Here is a 21,449-nt window from a genome sequence, read left to right on the forward strand (position 1 = left end):
AACCAAGCTCCAGAGGACTCGATATCCTCTTGTGGCCTCCGTGAGCATTGCACAAACCCACACACACCTACACATCACTTCTTTTTAATCTTTAAAAAGAGAACAGATTCACTAGTTATCTGTCCTTGGGGGAGAGAGTCAAGAGTCCCTGCCCCGATTTATTTATAAGCAGTTAAATGGTTGGTAGGGTGTGTGTGGTGGGGGAGGGGGGTGACTCACAGCTATCACTAATCCCTGAGCATAGGCAGTTGACAGCAGAGGGAGAGACCTTTCCTTAGTGGTATAGCTACAGTAAGCAGCCAGATCCTCAAACCCTCTCAAGAAGGCTGGGACATCTTCAGGGTTACATCTCACTTAAGTGGCCCCATCTAGAAATCAAGAACCCCACCCCCACCCCCAGGACACGTCCCTTGGAATCCAAACAGTCTCTTGAAGAGGCACCGCCAGGCCTTAGACTCTGCCTTCTGCAGACAAACGTGAACTTTAGACCGCCTGGGACAGGACCAGCCCGTCGGAGACGAGGACTGCTCGCGCATGCTCCTTGGCATTCTTGTGCCACACATCCACACTGAGCATTCTAAACTCTAGATCAGAGACCCTGCATTGAACAAAGCAGAAAATGTTGGAGCTTCCTAGATTCTGGTGTGTGAGCAGCACACGGGGAGGGAGGGAGGGAGGGAGAGAGAGAGGGAGGAGTCACATGAAGACCTCATGGTAACGAAGACTCTGGACAGAAAGTGGTGGCTGCTGGTTTCAGGTGCAGGCTTGCTACTTAGGAAGTTGAGGCAGGAGACACAGAAGACCAGCGGCAGCCAGCACGGATGACTTAGAACCCAACTCAGTACTAAAAGGTTGTGCAGGGGAGATAGCTTAGTTGGTGAAATGTTTAACTCGAAAGCACGAGGGCCTGACTTTCATCTCCAGGATCCACAAAAATTCCAGGTGTGGCGAAGCTAAGGCAACAGAGAGGATCCCTGGGGTTCACTGTTCAGTCAGTCTAGCCTTATTTGTGAGGCCCAGACCAAGGAGAGGTTCTGTCTCAAAGGACATGGACACACTATGATGGGTGGCATCCGAGGTTGTCCTCTGGCTTCCTTACACACGCGCGTGCGCGCACGCGCTAGCAATTTGGAGGAAAAGATTGAAAAGATCTGGGTATGGAATTCAAGGGTAGAATACTTAGAATTACCAGTGAGGCGCTGGGACAAGGTTGGATGAGTGGCAGAGGATTGCCTAAAAGGTATCAAAACTGACTGGGGCGTGGCTTAGAGATAGAGCTCTTGCCTTGAATCCCCAAGTGAGGGGCTGGGGATGTGACTCAATGGTAGAGCACTTGTCTAGCAACATCCTAAATTCAATCCCTAATGCATGCACACACACAGTGAATATCCAGAGCACACCTTCTTAGATAAGATGGCCCAGAGGGCTTCTCTGAAGAGGCAGCATTAGCCTGGTCCTTGAAGGGGACTTACTGGGGATACCTGGATAGGTACAGGAGGAGAATGCATCCCAGAAAGCAAGGAGGGAGAGGTTGGCTTCCACATTCTCCTTCCCATCCCTGTGCTAAGGGACCCTTCTGTGCTAGACATTATAAAGGCTGTGAGAACTCCGCACAGTACAAAATACACAGTCCTAGGCATACTAGACTTTATTAACCCTTTAGTTTTGCGACAGGCCCTCACTATATAGCCTCGGTTGACATGGAGCTCGCCATGGAGACCAGGTTGGTTCTGAATTCACAGGGATCCTCCTGCCTCTGTCATCCGAATGCTGGGATTAAACACACACATACGTAGGACATGGATAAGCCACAAATATACAGAACCAGTACCCTCGCCCACTCTCCTCCACCATTCAACAGCCAGAGGGCAGGAACATGCCATGTGTCGTCTGCACTGTCCGTGATCACAGCCAGTGTCCAGCTTGAACTACCTAGCTCTATAACGCTTGTCTCTACCCCTTGACCCCCACACTAGGTTACAACGCCGACAATGGCCGGGCACGGTGGCACGCGTCACCCGCCCCAGTTAGGGTTTCTATTGCTTTGAAGAGACACCATGGCCACGCGACCCTCATTGTTATCAGGGTGCAACACGGCGGCATGCCGGCTGAGAAGGTGCTGGAGAAGGGGCGGAGCCCTACATCCTGAGCCGAAGGTAACAGGAAGTATTCTGCCTCACACCACTGTCTCACAACAGGGTATGGCTTGAACATATCTGAGACCTCAAAGCCTGCCTCCACTGTGACACACTTCACACTTCCTCCCAACAAGGCCACACCTCCTAATAGTGCCACCCCCTTTGGGGACCATCTTGTTTTAAACCACCACGCCATTTCACAGGCCCCCAAACATTTAAAAAGCCGCGCGCGCGTGTGTGTGTGTGTGTGTGTGTATGTGTGTATGCGGAAAAGGACAGGAAAACAAAAAGCCGAGAGACAGGGGCCACAACCGACAGAGAACACCAGGAAATCACCCGACCCCCGTCCGAGCACGAGAAAAGAGCGCCCGGCCCCCGCCCCCCAGGCACCCCGCCATGCCCACCCCCCAATGGGCGTGGCAGGCACAGAAGGCCCACACATGTGTGTGTGCATTTGTGTGTGTTTTTGTGTATGTGCATGTGCTTGTGTGTGCATTTGTGTGTGTGTTTGTGTATGTGTGCTTCTGTGTGCTTTGTGCACATGCCATGGGCATGAAGGGCAGAGGGCAACTTTCAGAAGCCCTTTCCTTCCTACCATGTGGGTCCCAGAGCCCAAACCCCAGCCGTCAGGCTAGCAGCTAACCCCTTTTCCCATTGTGCCACCTCACCAGCACCCTGCCTTCTCTGAATCAGAAGCTTGTTTTGGGCTAGGCTGGCTGGCTGGTTAATGGGCTTCAGACACCTGCCTGTCTTCACTCCCTACTGAACCTTGCTGCACCCTCCTGCTTCTATGAGTGCTGGGGAGTCGAACTCAGATCCTCCTGCTGCAAAACAGGCACTTTACCTAAGGAACCATTTCCCCAGCCCTGTTGTTTGTTTGTTTTGTTTTGTTTTGTTTGTTTGGTTTGGTTTCTGTCTTACAGTGCTGAGATGGAACCAGGGCCTTGTGAAAGGCAAGTGTTTTACCTTCTACCACCCTGCTGGGGTCCCTTCTGAAACAATCTCGCCCAATCCTTCATTCACATCATGCTCTTTTTATCTCCAAGTCTCATGTATCACATGGAAGAGATGTTTCCAGAGATGATCAGGGGGAAAATAAGACTCTTTTTTGGCTAAGACTAGCAATCGCCAACTTGAAAAAGTTCCATCCCTTGGGAACAAAGTCATTCCCCAGAGAAGCTAGGCTTCAGTGGTGTCCTCAATGCTGGGGTCCGCGATGACTCAGTGGGTAAAAATACCCACTGCCCAGACCCACAGCCCTGGGACTCACCCAATGAAAAGAAAGAAAGGACTCCTGCAAGTTGTCCTCTGATCTACACGGCTCTACACGGCCACACCATGTTACGTGCATGCTACCCCCCTCCCAAAATAAGGAAACGTGTAAAAATTAAGGTATTTTCTAGGGTTGAGGAGATGGCTTCGTGGTTAAGCACTCGGTGCTTTTGGGAAGGGCCAGCACCCACATGGAGGCTCACCACCTGTAACTTTATCTGTAACAGACGCCCTCTTCTGGCCTCCATGGGAAGCAGACACACATGCAATACACAGACAACCTTGCAGGCAGAACACCTATATGCAAGAAATAAATATGTTTTATTTTAGATGTATAATGCATATTTACACATACAAACATACAGTATTCTCCACTCAGCAATGGAGGTCCAGAAGCAAGACTTACTGTGAGTGAAATGAATTTGGGGGTACATTCTATCCCAAGTCAATAGTACCGGTACTTGGGAGGCAGAGACAGGAGGATCCAGAGTTCACCAGGGTTGTCACAGAAGCAGCAACCACCAGTGGCTGGTTTGAATCTGGGGAGCGGGGGGGGGGCCCTAAGGAAGCCATGGCCTCCACCACAAACTTTGCAGTTCAGGGAAAACAGTTACAAGAGAAATTGATCCATTTCCTGGGTGGTAGTGCAGGCTCGTAATTCCAGCCAGCATTGGAGAAGCTGACGCAGGAGGATCCTTGTGAGTTCCAGGTAAACACGGGATTCCGGGTAAACACGGGATTTGAGGGCTCAGGGGGAAGAGCTGTTTTTTATTCCTGATCATGAAGAGGAACTTCGGGAGGTGTTCGGCTCAAAAATGAGGTGTGGCTGAGCCAGCTAGACCTCTCAGCAAGTAAGGGAGCTTTGCTTCCAAGCAGACCCACCCGAGCTCCATCTCTGCAACCCACAGGGCAGAAGAAGACAACGGCAGGCTGTCCTCTCCTCTCTGCCGGCACGCACACACTTTCTTGTTTTTTTGTTGTTGTTGTGTTTTGTTTTGTTTGTTTGAGTGAGGAGCTGTAATTTGTGAGGGCTGGAGTCTAGGATGGGAGCGGAGGAGCCAGGAAGAAAGCCGTTGCGGTAGGAATGGAGTGTGCCCCTCACTCAGTCAGCGCCTTCCCGAGCATGGGTTACCTTCCCAGCAGCCCAGTCACCTCCCCTGGACCAGCGCACTGCTACCACCCCTTGGCCTTGGTCTCCCTGGCATCCGGCCCATCTCCATGCGGGTCCCTCGGGAATGTCTCTAAAACGCTAATCCGATCATATGACTCTCCTGTTCAAAACTTCCTCAAAGGCTCCTCAGTGCTCTCCGAATAACCCCAAGCCCAGTCCGGACTAGGAGCCTGCCACAGTCCTTACACGGGGGTTCAGGCTTCTCTGGGACAGTTCTGGCCACCACGGATGGCCACTCTAGATCCCACCCCCAAGTAACAAGCCCCCTTGCTCTCTTCTGTTTGAAATTCTTCCTGTTTATCCATTTCTAAATTTGTTACTTCTCTTCTGTTTCCTCACACCCCCTACCCCCTTCTCGAGGTTGTTTGAGCATTTGTTTGAGACTAGGATTTATGCAGTAAAATCTGGCCTCTAACTCCTTATATTATTACTGTATGGAATCTTTTTTATTTTGTTTTGGTGGTTTTCTTTTCTTTTTGTTTTGTTTTGTTTTTGTCGGTTGGTTGGTTTTTCGAGACAGGATTTCCCTGTGTAGCTTTGCAGCCTGACCTGGAACTCACTCTGTAGACCAGGCTGGACTCGAACTCACAGAGATCCACCTGCCTCTGCCTCCCAAGTGCTGGGATTAAAGGTGTGCGCCACCACCGTCCAGTTTATTGTATGGAATCTTCATTGCTCAGTCTCCACCTCTTTTTATTATTATTTTTATTATTATTATTTTCCAGGCAGGGTTTCTCTGTAGCTTTGGAGCCTGTCCTGAAACTCGCTCTGTAGATCATGTTTCATGTTGGACTCTAATTTATAGAGATCCGCCTGCCTCTGCCTCCCAAGTGCTGGGATTGCAGCTATGAACCAACCACGACACCTTCTTCCTTCCTTCCTTCTTTTTTTTCCTTCCATTCTTTTTCATCATCTTCCTTTTTCTCTTCCTTCCTCTCCCCCTCCTTTAAAAAAGATTTATTCTTAGTTGATGTGTTTTGCCTGCCTGTATGCCTGTCATGCCCGCCGGCCCCCCTCCCCCCATGCATGCTTGTTACTCTGGGAGCCAGAAGAGGGTGCTATGTCCCCCTTGGAACTGGAGTGTTTATAGAAGGACTACGAGCTGCTCTGTGGGTGCTGAGAACCCAATGCCAGTCCTCGAGCAAGAGCAGTCAGCGCTTTTAACCACCGAGCCATCTTGCCAGTCCCCAAGCCGCTGACTCAAGCACAGAGTACAGGCAGTTCCTGTGGTGTTCACTTCCTCATCTCCACATAGTGAGCATCTTTCTCTTGGGTTTTTGTTTTGTTTTGTCTTTTGAGGATATACAAGATTTTATTCCTCAGATATCTTCCTGAGACCTTCAGCCACTCACAGTGATGTTGGAGACTGCAGTAGTGGACCAGTAAGAAGGCTCAGTCAGCACAGTCCCTTGTACCCAAGCCTGAAGACCAGAGTTCAGTCCCAGGACCCATGTCATAGGAGAGAATTGACCCCTGAAAGTTGCCCTCTGACCTCCACACGTGTACCATGGTATGTGCGCACCCCACATACATCAATAATAAATGTAATCAAAATGAACTGCAGTTGATTTTGTTTATTTTTAAGTGTCTGTGGGGGTGTCTGCGCATATCCTCTCAGAAGACAGAAGAGGGTGTTGGAGCTGAAGTTACAGGGGATTCTATGGCCCCTGACTTGGGTGCTGGGAACCAAGCCCCAGGCCTCTGGAACAGCATCAACACTCTTAACCACAGAGCCAGCTTCTCAGCCCGATGCATTTGTATTTGTGTGTGTGTGTGTGTGTGTGTGTGTGTGTGTGTGTGTGTGTGTGTAGATCAGAGGACAACCCACAGGAATCTGTTCTCCTTTTCCACTCTGTGGGTCCTCAACATCCAACTCAGGTCAACAGCCGTAAGGCAGGCACCTTTACACTGGGCCATCTTGCCAGCCTCAGATACCTACATATACAATTTTTTTTAAAGCAAAAAACCAAAACTGTAGCAATGAACCTGGCATAAAAATAATATTGCGTGATTCTGGACTCTGAAGTGTAAATTCCTGGGATTGCTAAGCTGTTAAAGCTCTGCAAACTTCTACTCGCCTCAGACATGTGCAAAAGGAACTGTTTACCCGCACTTTTGCCAACAATGTTTGGCATGAATTTAACCCACTCCTCCCCCCCCCAAAAAAAAAAAAAAAAAAGGTAACACAGGTAGATTCCTGAAACTGGCCTCTTTCTCTATCGCATGAACTTTGAGATGTGGTTCTGGAACCTCCAGGTTCAATGAAACACTATCGCCAAGGAAGACTAGAGGAATAAGGAGTCCACTCCTACCGCCTCCCACATCCCGTGTATCCCCAAGCATCTTCCCTCATCACACACTGTGCGACTGATTCTGGTCCGGCCCCCTTGCATCGATCCAGCACCAAGGACAGAGCCAGCCCACAGTAGGTGCTCTGATAAAACTGGTCCGGTTGCGCTCCAGAGGCTTACCATAAAGGGGGGAAACTGAGGCTCGGAGAAGAGAGAATTGGTTGCCCAGGCAACCAAGGGGAAGCGGGCTCTATTATGGAGTGCGGGTACACTCTCAAGCTTGTATCACTCACTGCTCCGTTCATCCCCATCCCTGCCTCCTCCAACCCTCCTTCAGACTCGGCAGCCCAGCTCAGTGCCTGGCACCGGCAGGGCTTCGTAAACGCCTGTTTGTTGAAAGAATGAATGAATATGTGTCATCCATGGGAAATGGAGGGAGGGGTGGTGAGTTGGATCCAGCGCCCCAGGCTTGCAGTTCCTCTGAGGGTCCAAAAGACAGACCTTCAGCACCTTCCCCTCTCAGGATTCAGGAGCAGCACCGCCCTCCCTCTCTGCCCCCCAAGGTCCCTGTCCCTCCGCTTCCGGCTTCTCAGCCAGTCTTTCCTCTTCTAGCCTCCGACCAAACACCGGGTTTCCGGGGGGAAAGCTTAGGCTGTAACACCCAGCCCAGCCTCCTCCTCCACTCCCCCACCACGCTCGGCCCCCTCCCTCCCCGCCACCACTGTCCGCGATCGCCCGGCAGCAGGGAAGGAAGAAAGGAGCGCAGGAGGTGGAGGTAAGACCGGCGCCCAGAGGCTGGGGCGAGCCCCGGGCTCTGCGCGGAGCGATCCGCAAGGCCTTGGCCCGCCGCCCCAGTTCTGCAGATCATACCCACCCGGAACAGATAGCCCCCTTTTGGACCTAGGGCCCCCGACAGCCTGCAGGCTCCACGCCCTCCCCCCGACACCACGCCCGGCCGGGGGTCTGGCCACAGCTACCTCCACCCCGGGGGTTTTCTGCAGCCCAGCTCCCAGCCCTCTCCTCTCCCTTGTCTTGTGAGTCAGGGCCCCCTACCCAGCTCCTCCCCTCACCCAGACTCAGGGGCGCGTCTATCCTGTTCTGTCTGAGACCCGGGAATTCTAGCCTTCAGTCTTCCTGCCTGAGACTTGTGGATCCGGGACTCGGTACTCCTTCAAGCCCTCCTGCAGACCCCAGCCTCCTCCTGCAGACCCAGGAGTCCAGACCCCAGCCTCCTCCCTCAGACCCAGGAGTCCAGACCCCAGCCTCCTCCCTCAGACCCAGGAGTCCAGACCCCAGCCTCCTCCCTCAGACCCAGGAGTCCAGACCCCCAGCCTCCTCCCTCAGACCCAGGAGTCCAGACCCCAGCCTCCTCCCTCAGACTCTGGTTCCTCCCAGCCCCTGGCTTCTGGGTGTACATTCACTTCATTCCAGGGTCTCTTTACTGAATCCCACCCCACTTGGGTCCCAAGGGTGGACTGGTTCCCCATCCCACTGAGAATGTTCGAGCGCACGGGCCCTAGAGCAAACTCAGTTGGCTGATTTTGTCTCCCTATCTCCTATGTATTGTTCTGTCTTCCTGTCTGTCCCCGCCTCTGATGTCTGTGTGCTCCCTCTCTCTGTCTCTCTCTCTCAACCCCTTCCATTTCTCCCGGACCTTGTTGCTCTATCCTGTTTGTCCACAACTCTCTCCTCCCCTTTACCGACTCTGCCTCTTCGCCACCCCCCTCCCCTCCTCGCCTGTCTGGTCTTCTGCACTGAGGGGCTACCCTCCTCTACCTCTGCTCTTCACCACACCCCACACCCTTCATCTCTTCTCCCCACCCCTGCCTCTCCCCTCCCCACCCCACCCCCACAGGCATGGATCCACAGCCCCCTCCACCTGCCCAGGGCAGCCCACCTCACCGTGCCCGAGGCCGGGGCCGGGGCCGGGGCCGGGGTCGAGGCCGTGGTCGTGGCAGAGGGGGTGCTGGAGCCCCTAGGGCACCTCTGCCCTGCCCCACCTGTGGTCGCCTCTTCCGCTTCCCTTACTACTTGTCTCGACACCGGTTGAGCCACTCAGGCCTCCGGCCCCACGCCTGTCCCCTGTGCCCCAAAGCTTTCCGCAGGCCTGCCCACCTGTCCCGCCACCTCCGTGGCCACGGGCCCCAGCCCCCGCTGCGCTGCGCTGCCTGTCCACGCACCTTCCCGGAGCCGGCCCAGCTCAGGCGCCACCTGGCCCAGGAGCACGCAGGTGGCGAGGCGGATCTGTCCACGCAGAGGGCCGTGAAGGAGGAGCCCGAGTCCAGTTGGGGTCCACAGGACGAGGGTGTGGAGCAGCCCTCCACCGCAGTGGCCGGGGTTGCGGAGGAGGCAGCGGCAGCGCGGCCTGAGACGTGGCCCGCTGGGGACCCGGCCCCCGTGGCTGCCCCCACGAGTACCGATCCTCGGGCATCAGAGGCCGAGGAGGCCGAGGCCGGGGCAGCGGAGCTAAGGGCAGAGCTGGCGCTGGCCGCGGGGCGACAGGAAGAGAAACAGGTCCTCCTCCAGGCCGACTGGACGCTGCTGTGTCTCCGCTGTCGCGAAGCCTTCGCCACGAAGGGGGAGCTCAAGGCGCACCCGTGTCTGCGCCCTGAGGGCGAACAGGAGGGCGAAGGGGGACCCCCACCCCGCCCCAAGCGACACCAGTGTTCTATTTGCCTCAAGGCTTTCGCCAGGCCCTGGTCCCTGTCGCGTCACCGGCTAGTCCACTCCACCGATCGGCCTTTTGTGTGTCCAGACTGCGGCCTGGCCTTCCGCCTGGCCTCCTACCTCCGCCAGCATCGCCGCGTCCACGGCCCTCTCAGCCTGCTGGCCCCACTGCCCGGGGCCGGTAAGAAGGACGACAAGTCCTCGGGTGGACGGAACTCAGGGAAAGGACCTGAGGGGGGCGAAGGGGCAGAATGTGGGGGTGCATCGGAAGGGGGTGAAGGCGGGCAGAATGGAGGAGATGCCACCCCATCCCGGCCCCCGGCGGGGGAGCCACGGTTTTGGTGTCCCGAGTGTGGCAAAGGTTTTCGACGCCGGGCACACCTGCGTCAGCACGGGGTCACCCACTCTGGGGCACGACCTTTCCAGTGCGTGCGCTGCCAGCGGGAGTTCAAACGGCTGGCAGACCTGGCCCGTCACGCACAAGTCCACGCTGGGGGTCCCGCCCCGCATCCGTGCCCTCGATGCCCACGCCGGTTCTCCCGCGCCTACAGCCTGCTGCGCCACCAGCGCTGCCACCGCGCGGAGCTGGAACGGGCTGAGCTGGAGAGGGCCACTGCCTTGCAGGCGCTCCAGTCCCAGGCCGCACAGTCGCCCCAAACTCCGCTTAAGCAGGAGACAGAAGGGCTCCCTTTGTCCATCGCACACATCAAGGAAGAGCCGCCCTCACCCGGCACCCCACCGCAGTCCCCGCGGGCACCCCCTGTCTTTCTCAGCGCCTCCTGTTTTGACAGCCAAGACCATTCAGCCTTCGAGATGGAAGATGAGGAGGTGGACAGCAAGGCCCACCTACACGGATTGGGGGGCTTGGCCTCCTGACCCTCACATCCACCCTCCGCCCCTCCAATTGAGCTCCCGGTTTGAAGTAAGGAAGAGGGAAGCTAAAAAAGATACCTCCTCTGCCTCCCCCTGAGCCCTGTGTCATTCACTTTCCACTTTCCCTTTTACCTGTCCCTGGACCCCTGAAGCTGGTTAGGAAACACCCCAACGCGTGTCTTAAGTAAAGGCAGGACAAGGCGGAGGGCACTTGGCCACAAGCATAGAGACTGGTGGGTTGGCCCCAGCCTGCCCATCCCCATTACAAACACTGGACACCATCACCTCTTTGGAACTGCCAGACACTGGGGGTTCTCAGTGAGAAAGGTCTGTTCCCCCCCTCCCGTTCTTCTGTCTCTGTGAATAAATGTGAGTTCGTGCAACCCACGAGTGAGGCTGTCTGTGGAAGTGGGGGCTGGGTGAGTCAGGATTTGCCCCTGCTTGGGTTCTGAACAAGGATGCTCGCACACCAGATCCCAGGAGGAAGTTCCATATTGAAGACGAAAGAAGTCCGGGAACCCTGGATGGAGAAGAAAGTTGAGGGCGCTGAGAAGGAACGCCTTTGATGACTGCGCTCAGGAATCCCGCCCGCGCAGTTTAGCAAATCAGCATGGTATGCACTCTTTTCGTTTCTCTAGGGCAGATTTCTAGGCACGGGATTATTACTCCGTGTGGGAAGTCTACAAGCCCCTTTCCGAGAAAACACTAGATGTTTCCCAAAGTTCCTGCCTGTTACAATCGTGACGGTGACAGTAGTCTCCATTTTCCCGGGGAAATCCAAGAACCAGATATGATCTGAGTTGGGCGAGGTGGTACACAGTTGTAATCGCAGCATTTAGGGGATGGAGATGGTCAAAACAAGCCTGTATCTTAGCATCACACAGCAACAAGCCAGATATGGCCCCCAGACACTGTGGCTCCATATAGCCCATGCTTCTAGCCCCTATTCAGTGATTCATTCCATCTCATGGAGCCCCTACATTGTGCAGAGCGTTGTCCTGGGTGCCTCTTCGTTCTTCTGTTAATAAAACACACAATCCTTTCTCAAAGTGTACAGACTTTCATTCTGGTGGGAGGACATGAACAAGAAGATGAAGCAAGTGGGTAATGGAAAAGCATCTTCGGGGCCACCAAGGTGGCTCAGTGGGTAAAGGCACTTGCAGCTGAGCCTGAGAACTGGAGACCCAAATGGTGGGAGGAGGAAACTGATTCCTGCAAGCTTTCCTCTGACCTCTACATGCTAACCATGATGTCTGTGCACGCATGCACATACACACTCACACACACACACACACACACACAAAATAAGTAAGTGTAAAAATCACCTTATTAGGGAGGGGTGTAGAAAGGGCGGGTGGGAAGCACAGGCCCATAGAAGCAGGATGGAAGGAAAGAGTCACAGCGGCCATGGGGGATGTGTCTCAGAGTGAAAGCACAGCTGTACAGAGGTTCCGAGGCATGGCCAAGGAGCAAAGAGACCCACTTGACTACAGAGGAAGAGGTGTGGAAGGAGGGGGGGGCTGAAGAGAAGGATCGGTGTGACTTCACAACAGACCCTCGTTCAGTTCCCAGCACCCACATGCCAGCTCACAACCACCCATAACTCCAGTCCCCCGGGGGATTCAGTGTCTTCTTCTGACTCCCCACAGGCACCATCCACACATGTGGTGCACATACACACACACAGGCAAAACATCCATGAGTATGAATAAACCTAAAAAAACAAAAGAATGGGGGGAAGGACAGGTAGGGGGCGGAATCTGGGAGACGATGGGAGGGTTCATGCGGACACTTTTCAATCTTAGCTGAAGTGAAATGGGGAGTTGGTAGAGTGCTTCATGCAGAAGCCAGAAGGGTTCGGCCCTCTTCTGTTTACCATGGTTTTGTGAAAATTTTATACGAATAGATACTTGAAAATGAACGCATACTAGTATCCTAGAGTCCAAAACTTGCACTTTCCCGTGTTTGCTTCTTAATAAATCAATCCATTATTTCATCTATCATCATCTATCCAGATCCTATCCATCCACTCATCCAGCCATTCTTCTACCCATATGTTCATTATCCATCTACCATCATCTATTCATCGGTTATCCATTCATTCATGCATCATTTTTTGTTGCCCATTTATACCTATATATAACCCACCCAGCTCCCCAGCACTCCATCATCTACTCTGTTATCCATTCATCCACCCATCTACCATCTTCCTGTTGACTATCCATTTGTGATGGCTGTCCTTGCATTTGTCACCCATCCATCCATCATTCCTCCCTCTGTCATCTATTGACCTCTATTTGCCATTCATCTACCGCTCAGCCATCCCACTTATCATCTCCTGACATCCATCTGTCATCCGTTCATTCATTCATCATCCATCCATCTGTCTCTTATCTGTCCATCCACCATCCATCTATCCATTTGCGACGGCTGTCCTTGCATTCATTATTCACCCATCCCTCCACCATCCTTCATCTGTCTGTCATCTATTGACACCCATCTATTATCTATCCATCCATCCATTCACCCAAAAACCATCATCTATTCATTAATCACCCATCTGTTATTGATTTATCCATCCATCCCTTTATCATCCATTTATGTCTACTCATCCAATCATCTGTCTATCATTGTCCATCTGTAGTGAGATATCCACCCCGCCCATAACTGTTGCATTGACCATGCCCATTGGGGCGTGGGGACAGGTGCAGACGAGACCAGTGGGGGCTATGCATGGGGTCCTAGACCCCAGCTCACTCTCTCACTACCTGGTTGGAGACAGAGGGTATCCGGGGGCACCCTTGGAACAGGAACCTGCAGCAGTCATCTGTTTCTGGTGTGAGTGATTTCTCCCCTGAATAAACATCCATCAACCTATATTGTGTTCCGGAATCTTATTTCCCATGCAATATCCATCCATATATATATCATATATATATACATATAATATATTTTATATATATATATGTATATTTAAAACCTTATTTTAGAGCAGTTTGAAATTGTGTTGGTTTGAATTAGAATGGCCGCCATACTCTTTTTGAATACTTAGTCTCCAGTTGGTGGAGCTGTTTGGGAAGGATCAGGAGATGAGACCTTGTTGAAGGAGGTGTGTCATTGGGAGTGGGCTTTGAAGTCTCGAAAGCCTGTGCCATACCCAGTGTGGATTAGGATGTGAGCTCTCAGTCACTGCCCAGCGCCATGCCCGCCCCGCCTGCTGCCATGCTTGCCCCGCACCGCACCCCGTGATGGTCATGGACTCCAGCCCTCTGAAACTGTGAGCCCAAGCAAACACTCTCATCTATATGATGTTACCCTGGTCACGTGTCTTATCAGACAGAGCAACAGAAAATGGCTCAGTCAGAAATTCACAAATTTGCAGAGGAGTTGTGTTAAAAGTATGGTGTTTTCGTGCATCCATCCTTTAAGGAAAGCTTCCTTTTAAAGCCATTTACGAGTATCATCTCACTACAGACAGTAGGCATGTACAGCATAGCAGGTGCCTAAACTTCTTGTCCTGAGAAAAATTTAAATGCAGGGAAACACACGTGTTACGATGGGCAAATTTTGACAAAGACATGTAAGGGAACAGAGTAAAGCCCTCCCTGGTGTAGAGATCCTCCCTGGCTTCTGTGAAAATACTTGGTGAGGAGAGAAACAGAAGTGTGTGCTCCCCCACCCCAAGTAGCCCGGGCTCATTGCAACTAGCGATCCCCCTGCCTCAGTCTCCACAGTGTCCCAAGTTCGAGGATTATAGGTGTGTGGTTAACCGTGGTTAACTTGTTGCCTTTCCTTGCTTTTCTTTCGTTTCTTTTCAGTTTTCCCACACTTATTCCCATGCAGCGTACATATGTGTGCAAGTGTGCCCAAGTATATGGGCATGTGTGCCCTAGCATGTGTGGCAGTCAGAGGACAACTTACAAGAGTCAGTTCTGTGTCACACCCATGGGAGTCTCTGAGGTTGCCCTCAGATCACCAGGCTGGGCTGCAAATGCCCTTACGGCTGAGTCACCTCACTCTACCTAGAGCTAGAACCTGGACCGGCACCCGACTGCTGAGGCACATCTCCAGCTCTTCGCTGCTGGATCCTGAGCTATACCCCCAGCTCTCTTAACTTTAAAACAACATTTGTTTTTATTTTGGGTATATGTGGCTCTGTGTGTGAGCATGTGGGTGTGGTTGCCCAGGGGGGCCAGGAGAGGGCGCTGGATCCCCCGAGGCTGGAGTGACAGGTGGTTGAGCCCTTCCTTCCTCTTTGTCTCTGTTTCCAGTTTGTCTCTCCATCTGTTGCTCTCCGTGCAACCTGATTTTTCTTCCATTTTTCCTTCCCCTCTCCTCCCTTTCCTCTTCCTTCTCTTTCCTGTCTCCTTATCTCTATTTAAGCCCCTTCTTCTTCGAGAGCTACAAGTGTCCTTAGCCATCTTTGCAGACACTTTGATTATCTACTTTGAGACTGAATTTCTAATTTCCCCAGACTGGCCATGGTCTTTGGATCACGTCTTCCTCACAAGGCCCAGCCTGTACTCTGTTTTGTTTCGTTTGATGACGGTGTCTCGTGTAACCAAGGCTATCCTTGAATTCCTCAGCCTCAGCCTCTACCTCCCAAACTGAGATTACAGGTACATGCCACCTCAGTTTGTTTTTGTTCTGTTTTCTGTTTCAGACAAGCCCAGGCTGGTCTCCGACTCCGTCCTCCTAATCAGCCACCTGAATACCGGGATCATGCACAGTTCCAACCATGGTGGCCTAGCGTCTGTTCTTCTTAAACAAGTGCATGGCATGGGGGGGGGAGGTGGCAATTAAGCTCCTCAGAGAGATGGAAATTTCTAGAACAACCCTTTGTCTCTCGGTAGAAGGAAGTGTTGTCCCTTCTCCCCATGTCTTGGTTTAGTTATTCATTCCATCACTTCTGTGCATCAAGTTACCTCAGGGGCATTGCTTTATGGGTTGGGTGACATGTTACAGATTGAATGGCTTCTGTCTGCCTCCATGTTATTTATTTCATTGGAGCTTGCCTGTTGTGATGTGGGTGCAAACAGGGAAACAGAGACCACAGATCCAGACCCAGACACACCCCTCTCCAGGGAGGCAGAGGCTGCAGGAACAGCGACTTGCCAGGTCCCCAGCGGGGGAGAGCTGTGCCTCTTCTAGGCTGGCTCTGGAATGTGTCTGGGCAACACCCCCAGCCTCTCCAAGCCTTATCTGCCACAGCCCACACGGTGCCAGGCAGGGAACCGACTGGGCAAGAACTCTGCAGCCACCCTCAGCTCCCACTCAGCAGTGGGGGGTGGGTGGGGGGGAGAAGGGAAATCAAGGAGAAGGGAGGAGGGGATGTGAGGAGACATGGATAGGCAGACAGAGAGAAGAGATGAGTGGATGCAGAGATGAAAAGATCAGAGACAAGGAGAGAGGCAAATATACAGAGAGAGACAGACAGACAGACAAAGAGAGATGGGGTGATAAAGAGAAAGCCAGGAAGAAAGAGAATTGGAGATACACACACACACACACACACACACACACACACACACACACACACGGGGGGGGGGGGATGGGGAAATACGGAAAGAGACAGGACAGGAGATAAAAGAGAAGAGAAAGAGAGAGCCAGAGACCAACTCTGTGCAGATTGCTACCTCCAGGCCTGCAGACTCAGCTGCTCTCCTGGGTCACTGTCATGTAAACTTCCGGGGACAGGAACCTCACCTTGTCTGTGTCCCTGCCACTGTCCACTCCTGGTGCAGCCGAGCTCTCACCTCTTGTAGGTTTGATGGGGAGTTCTCTGCCTGGAGCATCCCTATCCTTCCCTCCAGGTCTCCCTGTAAATGCTAAATGCTCTAACCTCCACCCATGACCCTCCCCTGCCCTCTGCTGTCCCCTCACGCCACAGAATGTAAGCTGACCCCTAGATCTCTGAATTCATTTATTCCACCTGGTCCTTTCCCAGGTGCAATGGTTGGGTGACCTGGCAGGAGACACTAACCAGCTTCCCTGAAGCTCAGGGACATGGCTGTCAGTGGGCGTGGCCTCGCCAGATGACATCCTAAAAGGAGCTCTGCTCCTCCTGTGGCCAGAGGATGATTCCCCCTGGGGGATGCTCTTTGCTGTTGACCTGGGAGGCGCACGTACCATACCACATAGCAAAGAACACAGATGGCCTCTGAAACTGAGAGCAGTTCCTTCCCATAACTAGCAAGGTGGCAGTCCTATGTTCACACGGAATTGGGTAGCACCCCAATCTAAATGAGCTCTGAGCACGACCCAGCCCAGCCCACATATGAGTTCAGTCTTGGGGAGCCTGCACCTGCCCCGGATTCTTGACCCATAGAAAGAGTCGGCTCCCTTGTGGGTGCCGTTTCAGGGTACGGCGTCAAAAATGAGCAGCCTTCCGAGCAAACGCGTTAGCCCCGCCCTTTCTGTGCGTCTCATTTCTTGGTTGCTGTCTCTCCCCAACGCTGTTTCTGCTTCTCTGTCTTTCTCTGCCTCTTCTATCCCTCTATGTCTCTCCCTGCGTCTCTCTGCATCTTTCTGTCGGTCTCTGTGTCTCTCTCTTTCTCCCTGTATCTCTCTCATTGTCTTTATCTCTCTAACACTATCTGTCTCCATCCCTTTTTTTCCTCTCTGTCACCATCTCTCCATGCCTCTATCTCTCTCTCTCTGTTTTTGTTTTTATTTTTTTCTCCTGTCAGGGGTTAGCTGTCATTGAAGTAACTTATGGCCAGCACTGTTAACTGTGTCACCTGGCTGAGGTGTAGGTAAGAATTCTTTCTCTTTGATTCCAGTGTGCCCATCTGTTCCTTTTCTTAAGTCATTGTGACGAAGCTTGAAACAACAGAGATTAGCTGGGTGTTGGTGGCACGCCTTTAGTCCCAGCACTCGGGAGGCAGAGGCAGGAGGATCTCTGTGAGTTCGAGACCAGCCTGGTCTAGAAGAGCTAGTTCCAGGACAGTCTCCAAAGCTACACAGAGAAACCCTGCCTCCAAAAACAAAACAAAACAAAAAGCCAAAAACAAACAACAAACAAAAGAAACAACAGAGATTACACATTGCACTCTCCTGGAGGGTCAGAGGTCTGAGCTGACATCAGACAGTTGAGCCCACACAAGGCGTCTTCCGTTGCCTTTCCCTAGAAACCTTCAGGGTCCTCTGACTCGTAGCCACATGCACTCAGCCTCTGCCTTCATGGACACTTTACAGGAAAAATGCTGCTTTTATGCTAACAAATCCAGAATAGTTCGAGACAGAATCAAGAAACACCAAGAAGAGCTCGAGAAGCATCACAGAGGCCTGTTTGATCAACCCATTTGGAGGGCCTGGAACAGACTCCCGCCTCACCTAATTCCCCTGCGAGGACCCCTGCTTGGCCTACTAATTCTTTATTGCTAGGACTTTTTCTATCCAATAAATTGATGGCCTTCATTAAAAAATCAAATTGATGCTATAAAAAAAACGCAACCCCTACAGGTGCATCATCATCACCTTGATATGGCCGAAATGGAAGACAGCTATGATGAACTCTAGCCAATACACAGCTAACTCTGTGTATCGATAAATTCATCAGAGTCATCCTCTCCTTGGTGAGCAGGGCTGGTTAGCCAATGGTGGGCAACAGAGGAAGGACAGGGTCCTGCCCCAATAGCCCCCCTAAGACAGGAATGGTCATCACAAGATGTCATCTCCAATGACGGGTAAGGCGATGCCACACTCCTGATCCAATAACTCCTCTGGCCTAAGACAGGCACAGTCCCCTCAAGGATATCCTGCCTCTGGCCTTTATATACTATATTTAAAGGGGGGGGGGAACCTGTGGGGAACTCGGGAGCAAAGTTAGCGTCTCAACAGCCATCTTTCCTACTACTCTCTTAGATACTAATACACTGGTAATTTTCCATTCCCCTATGACTGTTCTCCTGTTAAACATGATGCAGCCTGACCCTGAAAGAGTCCCAGCTGCAGGCTTATGGTACAGCACGTTATCTTACAGCAGACACCCGCACTCTGCTTGGAAGGGCGTTCTGCCTCCCTCACATGCTCCCTTTGGCCCATTCCCTCGTTTCTCCACTACTTGAACCCTGTGGTTATGTTCAATAAACGAGACTTGATCAGAAGACTGTCTTGTCCCCATCTCACGTGTCTCCTCATTCTCCCTCCCTCCCTCAGGGTCCCCGTCCACTGATCCCGAGGGCCGGGGCATGTTTGGAAGACAGAGGACAACCTCAGGTGTCATTCCTCAGGTGTCAACCACATTTATTTATTTATTTATTTATTTTGGAGACAAGGTCTCTTGCTGGCTGGCCTTGAGCTCGTCCATAGCTGAGGATGTCCTTGAACTCTGAATCCTCCTGCCTCCACCTCCCAAGAGCTGGGATTACAGCCATACATCCCTGATGGTAGATGCCCTTTTGTGTATACGTTTCTCCTATTGGTTGATGAGTAAAACCCTGGTGGTCAGTAGCCAGGCAGGAAGCATAAGAGAAGGCCAGGGCGAGGAAGGCAGAGAGGAGACACCATGTAGAGGCAGAAGGAGTAACCTGCTGGGTAACATGCCGGGTAAAGCCAAGATGAATAGAAATGCATTAATAATTAGAGAGAGAGAAAGAGAGACAGAGAGAGAGAGGTAGCCAGTAAGAAGCCCTACCCATCAGCCAAACAGTTTATAAATTAATGTAAGTCTCTGTGTGTTTATTTGGGGTTAATCGGCTGCAGGACCAGGTGGGACAGATTCTTCCGCCTACACATCACCACACCTACAATATGCCGTGGAGATGGGGTCCACGGGTCCGGGCTGGCCTTCAACTCCTGGTCCTCCAGCTTGCACCTCTCTGGGATTACATGTGGGTGTCACCACACCCAGCTGCAGGTGTGTCTTTACAGGAAACCGTGCCACCATGTCCCACCATCTGTGTGGACTACATGCTCAGCCTCAGCCAGGTTTAAACACTGATCCCCATCTAGAATTGTGTCTGGAAGGGCTGTGAGAGGTCTCTGAGGGTAAAGGCGCTTGCCGACAACCTTGATGATGTGAGTTTGATCCCAGGACCCAGGTGATGGACAGAGAACAAACTCCTGCAAGCTGTCCCCTGACCTCCACCGGTAGGTAGGCTGTGGCCAGCACAAAGAGTATAGTGGGTGCAGAACTATCTGGACAGCTAGTTCTCTGGTCTGCATTCCTCACCTGCTGAGTGGAATTGAAGCCTCCCTCCTGTATACCCCTCATGGCTCATTGGTCATCCACCCTCTCAATGGGCCATAGAGACCATGCGTGCTTTACCATGTCCTCAGCATCAGATGCACAGCAACTGAGCAAGGCAAGGATTGTATACTAGCCTATTCCCCACTTTATAGAGGAGGCAAGGGGGCTCAAACAGACCATGGGACAGCTGGACATGATGACAAATACCTGTAAATCTCAGTACTGGGGAGACAAAAGCAAGAGGGTTGTGAGTTTGAGGCCAGCATGGCTGTATAATAAAAATCTGTCTCAAAAGAGCAAAACTAAGCAGAGCTAGAGGTGTGGCTCAGCGGTAGAGCACCTGCCTAGAATCCTCCAGTGAGGGGCTGGGGGGCGGGGCTCAGTGGTAAGAGCACTAACCTAGTGTGTAGAATTCCCTGGGTTCTACCTTTATTATTGAAAAAAAAAATTAAATACATACATACATATGGTCATCCATTTTTAAAAAAGAAAACCACTGGTTAAAAAATATGAAATTGATCTTCAATGAAAGTAGTTTTTATTGGGCTGGAGAGATGGCTCAGAGGGTAAGAGCACTGACTGCTCTTCCAGAAGTCCTGAGTTCAATTCCCAGCAATCACATGGTGGCTCACAACCATCTGTAATGAGATCTGGTGCCCCCTTCTGGCGGGCAGACAGAACACTGTATACATAATTAATAAATAAATCTTAAAAAAGAAAGAGAGAGAAAGGCTATGTGCATGCTGTTGGACAGAGTTCTTCCACGGTCTCTGTCTCGGTCCCTTCCTCCAAGCTCCTGCCATGAGTTTCTAGCTCGGCTTCCTTCAGTGAACTGTGACTTAGGACATGTAAGTCAAATAAACACGTTCCTCCTCCACAAAGCTGGTTCTTTATCACAGAAACAGAAAATAAACCAAGAAAATGGCTGAGCTGGCAAAGGTGTTTTGGGAGCAAGCCTGAAGACCTGAGTTCAAGTTCTGGGACCCACCGTGTGGGAGGAGAGAACTGACTCCCTCAGACTACACCTACTGCCCGCACCTCACACGTGCATGCAATAAATCAAATGTACCAAGATCAACTGATTAAGAGTAAAGGTTCAATATGATCTGTGGTTTCCCACAGGCTGTTTTCAGTATTCTCTGTCACTGCAGTATGAGCCCAACCAATAACCATTGCTAACAGTCACTTTAAAATGTACTCACTAACCACAAAAGAAATACTAACCCCCCCTCACACACACACAGGTGTGTGTGTGCGTGCAGGCCCTTAGCAACCAGGGATTTGCTTCCTGTCTATTTTTGTTATTGTTGGCTGGCTTTGAACTTGCTATGCAGCCAAGGATGGCTTTGAACTCCTGTTCCTCCTCCTTCACCTCCCAAGTGCTGGGATTACAAGTGAGCAACATTGTGCCTGGTTGTTTTGTCTTGCTCTGCTTTTTTGCTGTTGTTGTTTTTGTCTTTGTTTTGAGACAAGGTTTCTCTGTGTAGCTTCTGAAGCCTGTCCTGGAACTCTCTGTGTAGACCAGGCTGGCATCCAGCTCATAGAGGTCTGCCTGCCTCTGCCTCCTGAGTGCTAGGATTAAAGGTGGGTACCACCCCTGCCCAGCTGATGAGACATGTATTCTTAATTTCTCGGTTATCTCTTCAGCCCTACCCCCATGCCTCGTTTAAAAAAAAAAATTCTGGATTTGAACGCAGGACATCATAATCAATCACTCTGCCCTGTCTCTGTAGTCTTCCTACAGTTTGTTTCTTTTCAAGTATTCTCTTGCCTAGTAGCCCAGGCTGGCCTTAACACAGTATACCCAGGCTAGCCTCAACCTGCAGATCTTCCTGTCTCAACCT

General features: G+C 51.8%; 1 protein-coding gene across 1 annotated transcript; it reads left to right on the forward strand.

Moving 5' to 3' along the window:
• Positions 1–7,489: 7,489 nt before the first annotated feature.
• On the forward strand, positions 7,490–11,455 carry Znf579 (zinc finger protein 579). Its single transcript, XM_051207255.1, has 2 exons — positions 7,490–7,647; positions 8,728–11,455. Exon 2 carries the CDS (start codon positions 8,730–8,732, stop codon positions 10,413–10,415), a length of 1,686 nt encoding a protein of 561 aa, XP_051063212.1. The 5' UTR covers positions 7,490–7,647; positions 8,728–8,729; the 3' UTR covers positions 10,416–11,455.
• Positions 11,456–21,449: the final 9,994 nt, after the last annotated feature.

This window comes from Phodopus roborovskii, unplaced genomic scaffold, assembly GCF_943737965.1.
Source record: "Phodopus roborovskii unplaced genomic scaffold, PHOROB, whole genome shotgun sequence".
NCBI lineage: Eukaryota > Metazoa > Chordata > Mammalia > Rodentia > Cricetidae > Phodopus > Phodopus roborovskii.